We start from the raw sequence: 12,249 nt of genomic DNA, 5'->3' as shown, positions 1-12,249 counted from the left end.
TTACACTGCCTCGCAATTCTGTCCAAAATTTCATAAAGTATTTTGCACAAACGCTGCCTGCGAATTCATTGCCTGAAAGGGCAGCGAGGCAATGGAGATGCGTAAGTTTTGGACGCAGCCTATGCATTTGTTATGGGTGCATTCTGGTTCAGTAGTCAGGGCACTGATCAGAGTCTGTCATTTTAAGGGCTGTCTCAGGGGTAATTTACACAACATCGTTTTCAACAAAAAATGAACACAACAACTGCATTTTGGGGGCCTGAAAAATGCATGTTTTTGAAAATGATACCGTTATCATCTCCTTGACAAAAATGTGAATTTGTAAGAAAAAATTATGATGCCATGCTCATGCGTATTCAGGCATGTAGTGTACGTGTTCAGTCTACAGGCATAGTGTTTCTTTACAAAGTGACATCCCCATCAAGTGACATCCCCAACTACTGGCCTGAAAGTTTTTGGTTGTCACTAGACAGGTAGTGAACACATCTAGTAAACATTTATAATTAATATTTATCTGAAATGCAGACCTGGCAATCCTGATATCATTAAAAAATATTTGGTGTTTTGAATATGGCCGAGAAAAGATTGAAAAGTAAGGATTGAAAAGGAAGGATGGATTCATTTTCAAAGATCTCTGAAAAAGGTCCTTCATAGTGTTTAAATGCTAAAACACAGTTATATTTAGATGTTGTTATCCAACTTAAGTTTGGGTATAATGACTATATGATTTTAGTATGACTGTGTAACTGATTTGATATGGTTGTTGTGCATATTTTGAACCACAGATTTAATTATAAGGTAGTTTTAAAAGTCTTTCTGTCTAGCAACCTGTGATCTGTCAAATCACATGAGCTGATCCCTGAATATTTTACCCATAATTATTATTAGCCATTTGCTTTAATGTGTTTGATGAGTGGCCTCATAAGTTCTTGGACGTACATCTTCTCATAGTGTCTTTACTCAGATCAAACCAAACAGGACCTAACAAGCTGATCAGTAATATCACTAGAGCCCTTTATGACAGAAGATATGACTTCTTGTTGTATTTGACATTCATTCTTGTTATGCTTGCAGTTATTATTGACACTACTTTTGAATACTTTTGTCTTTTATTTAATGCAAGGTGAAATAATTTCTCTCAATGGGGGATATCCCATGCCAGTAAAGTGGCCTTCTGAGAACCTATAATCAAGATATCCCCCCCCCCCCCCCCCAAAAAAAGTTTAAAAGTCGGATAAATATTTGCTCAATGAGGAGTTCAAAGAGGTCCACTTTTTTTTTTTTTTACTTTTTGTTTGTGAACTTGTTAACATACACCACATGACATACACAACAATATGCACAGCAAATATGCACACAAACACATCCGGTGTATAATAGACACAACTTGCAACATATTACTTCACTTTCAGTGTGAGAGCAGTAGACAACAATAAGAACTATCTAGATGCCACCATCTTCCAACAAGAGATACATCTAATATAACTAAAATACTGTACATACTATTAACGCATTTTTTATTTCCATCTACTGTATGAAACAGTGAATGTGACAGATATTTACTACATAGTTGAAAGTAGTCCCAGTTTAATATTTTAGGAGGAGCTGGAAACAGTTCCAAGGCTTCAGCTCTGTTGTGAAAGATTTTAGAGTCCACCTTGAATACATTTTCCCTTTTTATGTTTTTATGTCATGAGGCAGTTTTTATGTTGTTGCATTTACAGTCATTTTCATTTACAGTAAAAAAATAATAAAAAACTGTCCGGGAATAAAAGTAAGAAGAAGGGAAACAGATTCAGTGGTCCCCAGGCTTTTAAAGAGAAGACATTTTAAGGTATAACTCGTCTTTTTTGTTGTTGTGCTCCATGACCTTTGTTTGACCTTTAAACTCTTCAGACTCATTCTCTTCTTCAGATTCATCATCGGGCAGATGCCACTGAATGAAGACCAGATAAATGATGGACCCCAGCACGCCTCCCACCATAGGAGCCACTAACGGAATCCAGAAGAAGTAGTCATAGCACCTGTGTGGGTCAGAAAAAAAGAGGGAACGAAAATGACCATGTATACAGAAGTGAAGCACTGGCTACACACTTCAGTGCAAATGTCAGTATGGCAGTGTGCTGAGATAATTGTATTGGAACAATGGAGTTAAGCAAGTGAAATACCCAGCATTTGTTTTATCAGAAGAGAGATAAGTTAAAGGGTAGGAGATATAACTAAGGGCAGATATAACAAAGGCCTTAATCTGACGTTAATAGACTTAGTTGGCTGATCTGAGTACGTACGTAAAGACTTCTGTGCCCCAGCCTGCTGTAAATGTGAACAGTCGTGGACCAAAGTCACGGGCAGGGTTTATGGCTGCTCCACAGTTAGCTGACATTGACATGGAAATCCCAAGCACAACAGTTGCTACAATGGGTGGAAGCAACGCTTCGGGAGCAGGAGCGTTTCTCTTATCATTCAGAGGTAGAATGCACAACATCAGCATGGCTGTGCCAACTACCTACACACAGGCAAACAAGAGACAGATTATGGTTTATTCAGAAACCCAATGCTGGCACGATCAACTGATAACTGATTAATGTTTGAAAATCAATGCATACTTTTTTTTTATTATTATTATGTTGCATAACATTATATTGCGTTAGAGTGATTTGTATTAGATCAGATTAGATTCAACTGATTTATTATATAAGTAGTATTTTGTAGTAGTATACAGAGCTCTTGTCTAATCTGCCATTGGCTTTTTCTGACCTGATCGAGGAAGTTGGTCTGCAATGACACCACATCAGTTGGGTAAGTGGCAAAGATACTGGCAGTTTCATTAGGACCAAATACAGTCAGAATTCCACCACTGAACTCCATGATCGCATCTGGAGGAGATGAGGGTTGAGAAATACGCACATTATTCAAAAACACCAAACTGACAAAAACTGAATGGTGAATTACTCTTAAAGGGTTAATTAGCATATTTTAGCATATGGATTCGTATCAGTAGAACCCCCCCCCCCCCACACAATATTGCAATTTTGCGTCATTTGAGGACTTTTTGGGCCAGAGGCTAAAGACTACAGCCAGTAGAAGGAGCTATTTCCACATGTTATCAACCCGTCCATGGGGGCTGGGATCGCACTCGGCTCAGGCAGCTGAGGGGATTCATGTAAACGGAGAGGTGCGGAGCAAAGTGAGTGTTTTAACTTTCGTGTTTCAAAAATTTCAGAGAATTAAAAGACAAAGCAAAAATGGAGTCTACCGAACAATCTAATGGTTTCATTTCTAATTGTTTCTCCTTGTTTGCCTTATACATATATTTTCAAAATTTGTATATTTGCTTTGTATCTTACTAGTGAGTTTTTCTCACTTTAGTCCCTTTTATCTTGTTCACTGGGGTTCTTAAGATGGTACGCATGCTGTTTACAAAGAACTACATTATGAAAGTTGCTTAAACAAGTACAATTTTCATTGAAAATGTTTTTCTTCAGGTCAATACATACAATAAGTATAACCAATTTAAGTTTGGAAACAATATGTTGTATTTATAATGTCACACTATTTATCTAACAGTTTAAAAGTTTTTTTTTAAAATAAATATATAGATGTATTTTAGGAAGGGGGTCCCCCATAAAGGTTTCTCATATTTGGGGGTCCTTGGCATCGTGAAGTTTGAAAACCCCTGTGCTAGAGCACATGTTTGCATTTTAGTTTGTTATCTTGTGTTTATATTGGACTCATATATTGGTTTTCTCAGTTCTTTGTCTGTTTCGCTTGTTTAATCATTGTGGATGCTCATCTTTTGTTATGTATTTTGAAAAGTAAAGTTGTTGCTAAATTAAACTGCTGTGCCTCTCCTCAAAAACTCCTTCTTAATCTGGAACGTGACAATAATATATACAATTCCATATGCTCTATAATATTGTACTAACATCTGACTTTATATTACACTTATATTTCATACAAGTTATACTGTAACTTTTTGAACCATATATCACATAAATGTTCTATAACTGTAAATGTTTTACTCTATCCATTGAGGATTATTTTATATGTATTGTGTTTGTACTGATTTTCTTCTTTTCCTTCTTAATTTTCCACATAAGGAGAACAAACCAACAAACCAATTTATGATGCATGGGAGGCTGAAAGATAAAAGCTGTGATATAAATTTTCCCCATCTCCAGAACCGGACAGTAACAGAGTTACTTGAGTAACCTAATGTTGTCTTTACTTAAACAAATCAAGTAATCTTGACTAAATATTACTAGTTTAGTCCGAAAACTCAAAAATATAAGTAAGTGTGGCGGAGGGGGCGTGGTTTCGCGAGGTCGGCGAGCCCTTACCAGCGGCATCTCTCTCTCTCTCTTCTCTCTCTCTCTCTTCTCCCTCTCTCTCCTCACGCAGCGGCTTTTGTGCTGTCTCTCCACGCCAATTACTGCAATTAGACACAGGTGTTAATCATTTGCACTTGACCTACTTACTGCCCGCTCTGTCCCATACCCTCTCTCCCGCTACAGACCTCGCGAAACCACGCCCCCTCCGCCACAGTAAGTATAACTTATTAACCTACAAAATCCATAAACTTAAGATATCAAGTTGTATGAACACAAAATCATAACTAATTAAAATAGCTCACTCTTGTCTTGCTTTTGATGTGATTGGCTATGCAAGGAGATCTGTCTGGCAACAAGAGAACTAATTCACTGATTGGAGGATTCAGTCTTGCTTGTTGCTGATTCAAATCAAGATGGTGACTTTTTCATTTGCAATCTTAAATTTGGTATGTAAAAAAGTACTAAACCTAACAATAATATGTGAACTTACTTATAACTAACCAAATGTACTTTATTTCTGTTTTAATTAAAATAATAGTTCCGTTGGAAGTCACCATGATGGAGATCATTACTGTGTAATATTAGTGGTTCTTTGGCTGCTTTGTGTTTGTGGGAAACATTTGTTATGGAACTAAGAGTCAAGAGAAAATATCATCAAGTGATGTTGGTTATTCATTGATGATGATAACATCATGTATTGGCAGAGTCATGCAGAGTCTAGTATAATTTTTGGGGAGTACTCATGACTTTACTTAAGTACATTTGAGAGGCAAATATTGTACTCTTTACTCCACTACATTTCTATCCATAACAGCACCCGTTACTACTTCTAAAAAATAAATACACAAAAAGACAAAAGAAAAATCTCAGAAACCCTCAATTTGTTGTTTCTCTCTCAAACGTGATTGGATTGTGCAGGCGGTGAAAACCAGCAGTTTCTGTCTGTTAACATGGCCCAAAGTGGAACCAATGGTGGGAGGAGCCAAGGCAGAGTTTGGTCCGACAACCAGCGGTTGAGCAGAGAGATCTGGAGACCTGGGGGGAGGCGAAAGACTGGAAGGACCATGCAGCAACTGTGTTCCTGGAGGGCAGCGCGAAGCAGCAGTGGCCAAGGTGGAGTCAGGAATCGAGGATCGAGGTGGAGACAGAGAGAACAAGGACCCTGGAGGAGCGTGAGGGAAGGCGGAGCAGGAATGAGCCGAAGCGCAGTTGAAGGCTAGGAAGTCTGTGGGGCAGACAGAGTGATGTCAGACCAAAGTGGAACCAGTGGGACAAGGAAACACGGTGAAGCCGAGGGTACAATGGTCCCGGGTGGAGCTGAGGGAGGGAAGACCCAAGGCAGAGTCCACTGCTTGACAGGCTGAAGTGGAGCTATGGGCCTGGAAGTCTGAAGTTGAGCACTGGAGTTAGTCCAAGGTTGACTGAAGAGAGTCAGCGAAGGCAGGGTCGAAGGACTGACTGACTTGGGCAGAGGAGGTGGGAGAGGGAGACTAGATGGGCACATCATCCACGGCAACGAAAGCTTTGAATTGGGTAGAATCCACCGCAATGAATGAGACTTAAAGATGGACAGTACCATCTGCAAGGAACATGATTGGGAACCGGACTGGACAGGCCAGGTTTAAGAAGAGGATGACTTGGGTCTGGCCAGAAAAAATGGAAATGAAGGGTATTTGTATGCTGGACCAAAGGACCTGTGCACAGAAAGTGATCTCTGGGTTGCCAGGCGGGCATCAGCACTGGCACTGGGTCTGTTGTAAGAACTGGTTCTTTAGCTGCTGTGGGTGTGGGCTTTGGGTAAAGGATCCTGGAATGCAAAGAGTGGGCACGGATGTGGAGATGTAACAATCCTCTTTAACCACCCTTCTCGTCATGGGAGAACCCACCAACCACAGTGAATGATCGATGTACTGTTGCAGCGTGCAGCTGGAGTTCCCCATAGGCATCAGTAAGAGGTGCTCGTCGAGCCCACTCTAAAAACAGCTCTTGAGTGTTTCATTATTCCAGGGCACAGGTCCAGGAATTCCTCCACATAATCCTCCAGAGGATGTCCCTCTTGGAGTAAATCCATCATCCTGTCCTCTTGAGTAAGGCAAACTGGGTAATAATCCATACTCCTGCCCTCTGGAGCAAGGCAAACTGCTGGGTAATAATTCATACTCCTTACTGTTTGGTCTTACGTTCAGTTAAATTTGTGTACATTTTTCACTTTGGTTGTCATTTCTAGAAAGACATTTTTATTATAGTAATCAAATATTCGCTTAGTTATCACCAAAATTCACTCTATTTTGCTGAAGATCATGAAACCATTACACTGCCTCGCAATTCTGTCCAAAATTTCATAAAGTATTTTGCACAAACGCTGCCTTGCGAATTCATTGCCTGAAAGGGCAGCGACGCAATGGAGATGCGTAAGTTTTGGACGCAGCCTATGTATTTATTATTGGTGCATTCTGGTTCAGTAGTCAGGGCACTGATCAGAGTCTGTCATTTTAAGGGCTGTCTCAGGGGTAATTTACACAACATCGTTTTCAACAAAAAATGAACACAACAACTGCATTTTGGGGGCCTGAAAAATGCATGTTTTTGAAAATGATACCGTTATCATCTTGACAAAAATGTGAATTTGTAAGAAAAAATTATGAAGCCATGCTCATGCGTATTCAGGCATGTAGTGTACGTGTTCAGTCTACAGGCATAGTGTTTCCCCAACTACTGTGACATCCCCATCAAGTGACATCCCCAACTACTGGCCTGAAAGTTTTTGGTTGTCACTAGACAGGTAGTGAACACATCTAGTAAACATTTATAATTAATATTTATCTGAAATGCAGACCTGGCAATCCTGATATCATTAAAAAATATTTGGTGTTTTAAATATGGCCGTGAAAAGATTGAAAAGGAAGGATTGAAAAGGAAGGATGGATTCATTTTCAAAGATCTCTGAAAAAGGTCCTTCATAGTGTTTAAATGTTAAACCACAGTTATATTTAGATGTTGTTATCCAACTTAAGTTTGGGTATAATGACTATATGATTTTAGTATGACTGTGTAACTGATTTGATATGGTTGTTGTGCATATTTTGAACCACAGATTAAATTATAAGGTAGTTTTAAAAGTCTTTCTGTCTAGCAACCTGTGATCTGTCAAATCACATGAGCTGATCCCTGAATATTTTACCCATAATTATTATTAGCCATTTGATTTAATGTGTTTGATGAGTGGCCTCATAAGTTCTTGGACGTACATCTTCTCATAGTGTCTTTACTCAGATCAAACCAAACAGGACCTAACAAGCTGATCAGTAATATCACTAGAGCCCTTTATGACAGAAGATATGACTTCTTGTTGTATTTGACATTCATTCTTGTTATGTTTGCAGTTATTATTGACACTACTTTTGAATACATTTGTCTTTTATTTAATGCAAGGTGAAATAATTTCTCTCAATGGGGGATATCCCATGCCAGTAAAGTGGCCTTCTGAGAACCTATAATCAAGATATCCCCCCCCCCCCAAAAAAAGTTTAAAAGTCGGATAAATATTTGCTCAATGAGGAGTTCAAAGAGGTCCACTTTTTTTTTTTTTTAACTTTTTTTTTGTGAACTTGTTAACATACACCACATGACATACACAACAATATGCACAGCAAATATGCACACAAACACATCCGGTGTATAATAGACACAACTTGCAACATATTACTTCACTTTCAGTGTGAGAGCAGTAGACAACAATAAGAACTATCTAGATGCCACCATCTTCCAACAAGAGATACATCTAATATAACTAAAATACTGTACATACTATTAACGCATTTTTTATTTCCATCTACTGTATGAAACAGTGAATGTGACAGATATTTACTACATAGTTGAAAGTAGTCCCAGTTTAATATTTTAGGAGGAGCTGGAAACAGTTCCAAGGCTTCAGCTCTGTTGTGAAAGATTTTAGAGTCCACCTTGAATACATTTTCCCTTTTTATGTTTTTATGTCATGAGGCAGTTTTTATGTTGTTGCATTTACAGTCATTTTCATTTACAGTAAAAAAAACAAAAAAAAAACTGTCCGGGAATAAAAGTAAGAAGGGAAACAGATTCAGTGGTCCCCAGGCTTTTAAAGAGAAGACATTTTAAGGTATAACTCGTCTTTTTTGTTGTTGTGCTCCATGACCTTTGTTTGACCTTTAAACTCTTCAGACTCATTCTCTTCTTCAGATTCATCATCGGGCAGATGCCACTGAATGAAGACCAGATAAATGATGGACCCCAGCACGCCTCCCACCATAGGAGCCACTAACGGAATCCAGAAGAAGTAGTCATAGCACCTGTGCGGGTCAGAAAAAAAGAGGGAACGAAAATGACCATGTATACAGAAGTGAAGCACTGGCTACACACTTCAGTGCAAATGTCAGTATGGCAGTGTGCTGAGATAATTGTATTGGAACAATGGAGTTAAGCAAGTGAAATACCCAGCATTTGTTTTATCAGAAGAGAGATAAGTTAAAGGGTAGGAGATATAACTAAGGGCAGATATAACAAAGGCCTTAATCTGACGTTAATAGACTTAGTTGGCTGATCTGAGTACGTACGTAAAGACTTCTGTGCCCCAGCCTGCTGTAAATGTGAACAGTCGTGGACCAAAGTCACGGGCAGGGTTTATGGCTGCTCCACAGTTAGCTGACATTGACATGGAAATCCCAAGCACAACAGTTGCTACAATGGGTGGAAGCAACGCTTCGGGAGCAGGAGCGTTTCTCTTATCATTCAGAGGTAGAATGCACAACATCAGCATGGCTGTGCCAACTACCTACACACAGGCAAACAAGAGACAGATTATGGTTTATTCAGAAACCCAATGCTGGCACGATCAACTGATAACTGATTAATGTTTAAAAATCAATGCATACTTTTTTTTATTATTATTATTATGTTGCATAACATTATATTGCGTTAGAGTGATTTGTATTAGATCAGATTAGATTCAACTGATTTATTATATAAGTAGTATTTTGTAGTAGTATACAGAGCTCTTGTCTAATCTGCCATTGGCTTTTTCTGACCTGATCGAGGAAGTTGGTCTGCAATGACACCACATCAGTTGGGTAAGTGGCAAAGATACTGGCAGTTTCATTAGGACCAAATACAGTCAGAATTCCACCACTGAACTCCATGATCGCATCTGGAGGAGATGAGGGTTGAGAAATACGCACATTATTCAAAAACACCAAACTGACAAAAACTGAATGGTGAATTACTCTTAAAGGGTTAATTAGCATATTTTAGCATATGGATTCGTATCAGTAGAACCCCCCCCCCCCCCCCCCCCCAATATTGCAATTTTGCGTCATTTGAGGACTTTTTGGGCCAGAGGCTAAAGACTACAGCCAGTAGAAGGAGCTATTTCCACATGTTATCAACCCGTCCATGGGGGCTGGGATCGCACTCGGCTCAGGCAGCTGAGGGGATTCATGTAAACGGAGAGGTGCGGAGCAAAGTGAGTGTTTTAACTTTCGTGTTTCAAATGAATTCCTATGAAAGCTTCCCAATGCATGAACTGAAAATGCGCCAGACTGAACACGCGCTGTGAATGACTGACGTGCCAGCACTTATCTGCTCTAGTGAAGAATGCATTCTGACTCCTGCTACTTTTGGGCTGTGACTCTCGTTCGGCTCACTCACACTTTTTTGAACAGACACGTTCAGTTTTTAATTGTGCGTCTGTTCTCTATCTGAACTGATTTTATGAAAATGAACACTGTGGGCAAGTGATCCAGTAGCGGTAGCTTTGGGAGTGTCCTCATATAGGGCAGCGAAGTACATTCTGGGAGTTGTTATCTTTCATCCCCATAAGACAAAAATACATTTTCTGTCTTTTCTCAGTCAAGAAGGCATTAAATTCAAAAATAATTGCACATTTTGACTTCATTAATGACCCAGTTTATATACAAAGCTTAATGCTAAATCACTGAAGTAACCCTTTAAGATACAGGAGGTAACTGTAAATAAAGTATTTCTTTATCTATCTTTTTCTTCTTACCATGGTAAATGAGAAAGACAAGCCCAGAGGCAAGGTAAGCCCCCAATATTTGAGCGAGAGAATAGGGTAGCAGCTTTATCCATGCTAGATCTCCCAACACACAGAAACTCAGAGACACAGCTGGGTTTAAATGTGCTCCTTAGGGAGAAATAGAGAGAGGGAGAAAAATATATAATAAAACGTCAGTACATGTCGATCCAACAAAAAGAGTAATATTACAAAGGCATTCTCCTTTACTGCCCCCAAAACAGCCCAATCAATAACCATTTTACCTGATACCGCCCTGCTGAGATACATGGCAGACATGACACCTACAGAGAAGGCCATGTTAACAGACAGAAACTGCCCCTTAGTTTCTCTGCTGGTTTTCACCTGAGCTGCTGCAGCACAACCAAACAGCTACAACAGAGAGACACAGGTTACATGTGAATCCGTTTACTTGTCTTTAATTGTCAACAGTTACAGTTGTTATGTATAACAGACCCTATGATTGTAGCATTGATGTTTAGCATAAAGGTATGGGGATGTTTTTATACTCCAGTCGTTCCAGTGTTAGGCTACATGCAAAGCCTGATGCTTTAGCTTTTTGTAACTATTTTCTGTTAGTAAATAGTAACTGGGCAAATTACCACATATTAACTTCTTGTTTATCAGACTTATAAATAAAAATGATCACCCTCAGTCACAATCATGCTGTTGGTCTGATTGTCAGGATGAGCGTGATTACCTGCAGCTGTAGTAATATTCCGTGATGATGTAACATTCTTGTGTAATATTGCTAACCCTGATGGTACTCCTAAATTGACCCTGCACAATATTATAAAATGGACGGCACATTACTTGAGATAAAAAGCTCCTGCTAAACTGCATAGTGCTCAGAATATATAACCAATAGCACATGCTCAAGAACATCAGGTTAACATAATCTTGCATTTGTCCATTGTAAAATGTATGCTTATCTTCTGGTGTAACACATATGATAGCATAATCGTTTTTGACATATGCCCCTTTAAATGGCACATTGCACATCTTTAATATTACTGTTATAACCCCAGTATTTAGACTTATTAATTTCTAATTTAATTCTTAATATATGTATAAATATTAATCAAGGAAAAGATCTTAGAAAAAAAGTATGCATAAAACCACAAAATATATAAATAAGTAAATTTTGTGTAATGTATGATATTAAGATTTGTTAACATTAGTTAATGCATTAACTTACTATGATTATTTACAGCATTTATTAATCTAGGTTCACATTAATTTTTTACATAGTATTACATTTTTACATTTTTATAAATAAACACTAGTTAACATAATGTGCACAAACATGAATTAGCAATAAACAATTGTGTGTTTTTTAAATAAATGAACATTCACCTTGACTAATAAATGCTGTAAACAATGGCATTCATTATCTCATGATACTTAATGCATTAACAAATTTGATCATATTGAAACATTTGCATTTTTAGTTTTAAATGACAGAAATGACCATGTGTGGACAATATAAACACTATCTATAAATCAATAACTACTGTATGCTGTTTGTTTAATAGTGAAAACTATGCAAAAACTTACCAGAAGTACAAAAGTGCCCAGGAACTCTCCCATAATCTGCCGCGCCAGTTCGTTTTTCACCTTCATCCTCTTAACTATCTTTTTTACCTGACTCATTTTTAGTATTTTTGGCTTGCAGGTTTTCTGCAAAACTTGCTGCTGCCCTGCTGTTCAGAGATCTCTGACCTCCGTCTGTGTCTATTAGCTCAGCTAACCTTTAAACCCTGTTTTAAATATCCTTGGAGGGTATAAACATCCCACATCAGGCAGGCAACATCCACATCAGAGCTTGTCTGATCTAGACCATGACCCCTT

General features: G+C 38.5%; 2 protein-coding genes across 2 annotated transcripts; both read right to left on the bottom strand.

Moving 5' to 3' along the window:
• Positions 1 to 1,267: 1,267 nt before the first annotated feature.
• LOC137083757 (aquaporin-10-like) lies at positions 1,268 to 3,002 on the bottom strand. Its single transcript, XM_067449695.1, has 3 exons — positions 2,758 to 3,002; positions 2,289 to 2,506; positions 1,268 to 2,024 (listed from the first exon to the last, which is right to left on the bottom strand). The coding sequence occupies exons 1-3, from the start codon at positions 2,971 to 2,973 to the stop codon at positions 1,814 to 1,816; spliced, it is 645 nt and encodes a 214-aa protein (XP_067305796.1). The 5' UTR covers positions 2,974 to 3,002; the 3' UTR covers positions 1,268 to 1,813.
• Positions 3,003 to 8,136: 5,134 nt separating this feature from the next.
• Positions 8,137 to 12,157, bottom strand: aqp10a (aquaporin 10a). Its single transcript, XM_067448809.1, has 6 exons — positions 11,956 to 12,157; positions 10,644 to 10,770; positions 10,372 to 10,509; positions 9,395 to 9,513; positions 8,924 to 9,141; positions 8,137 to 8,659 (listed from the first exon to the last, which is right to left on the bottom strand). The coding sequence occupies exons 1-6, from the start codon at positions 12,049 to 12,051 to the stop codon at positions 8,449 to 8,451; spliced, it is 909 nt and encodes a 302-aa protein (XP_067304910.1). The 5' UTR covers positions 12,052 to 12,157; the 3' UTR covers positions 8,137 to 8,448.
• Positions 12,158 to 12,249: the final 92 nt, after the last annotated feature.

Source organism: Pseudorasbora parva, chromosome 7 (genome assembly GCF_024679245.1).
Source record: "Pseudorasbora parva isolate DD20220531a chromosome 7, ASM2467924v1, whole genome shotgun sequence".
In the NCBI taxonomy this organism is placed as follows: Eukaryota; Metazoa; Chordata; class Actinopteri; order Cypriniformes; family Gobionidae; genus Pseudorasbora; species Pseudorasbora parva.
The sequence above is the reverse complement of the archived record's forward strand: the minus strand, read 5'-3'. Positions and strand labels throughout refer to the sequence as shown.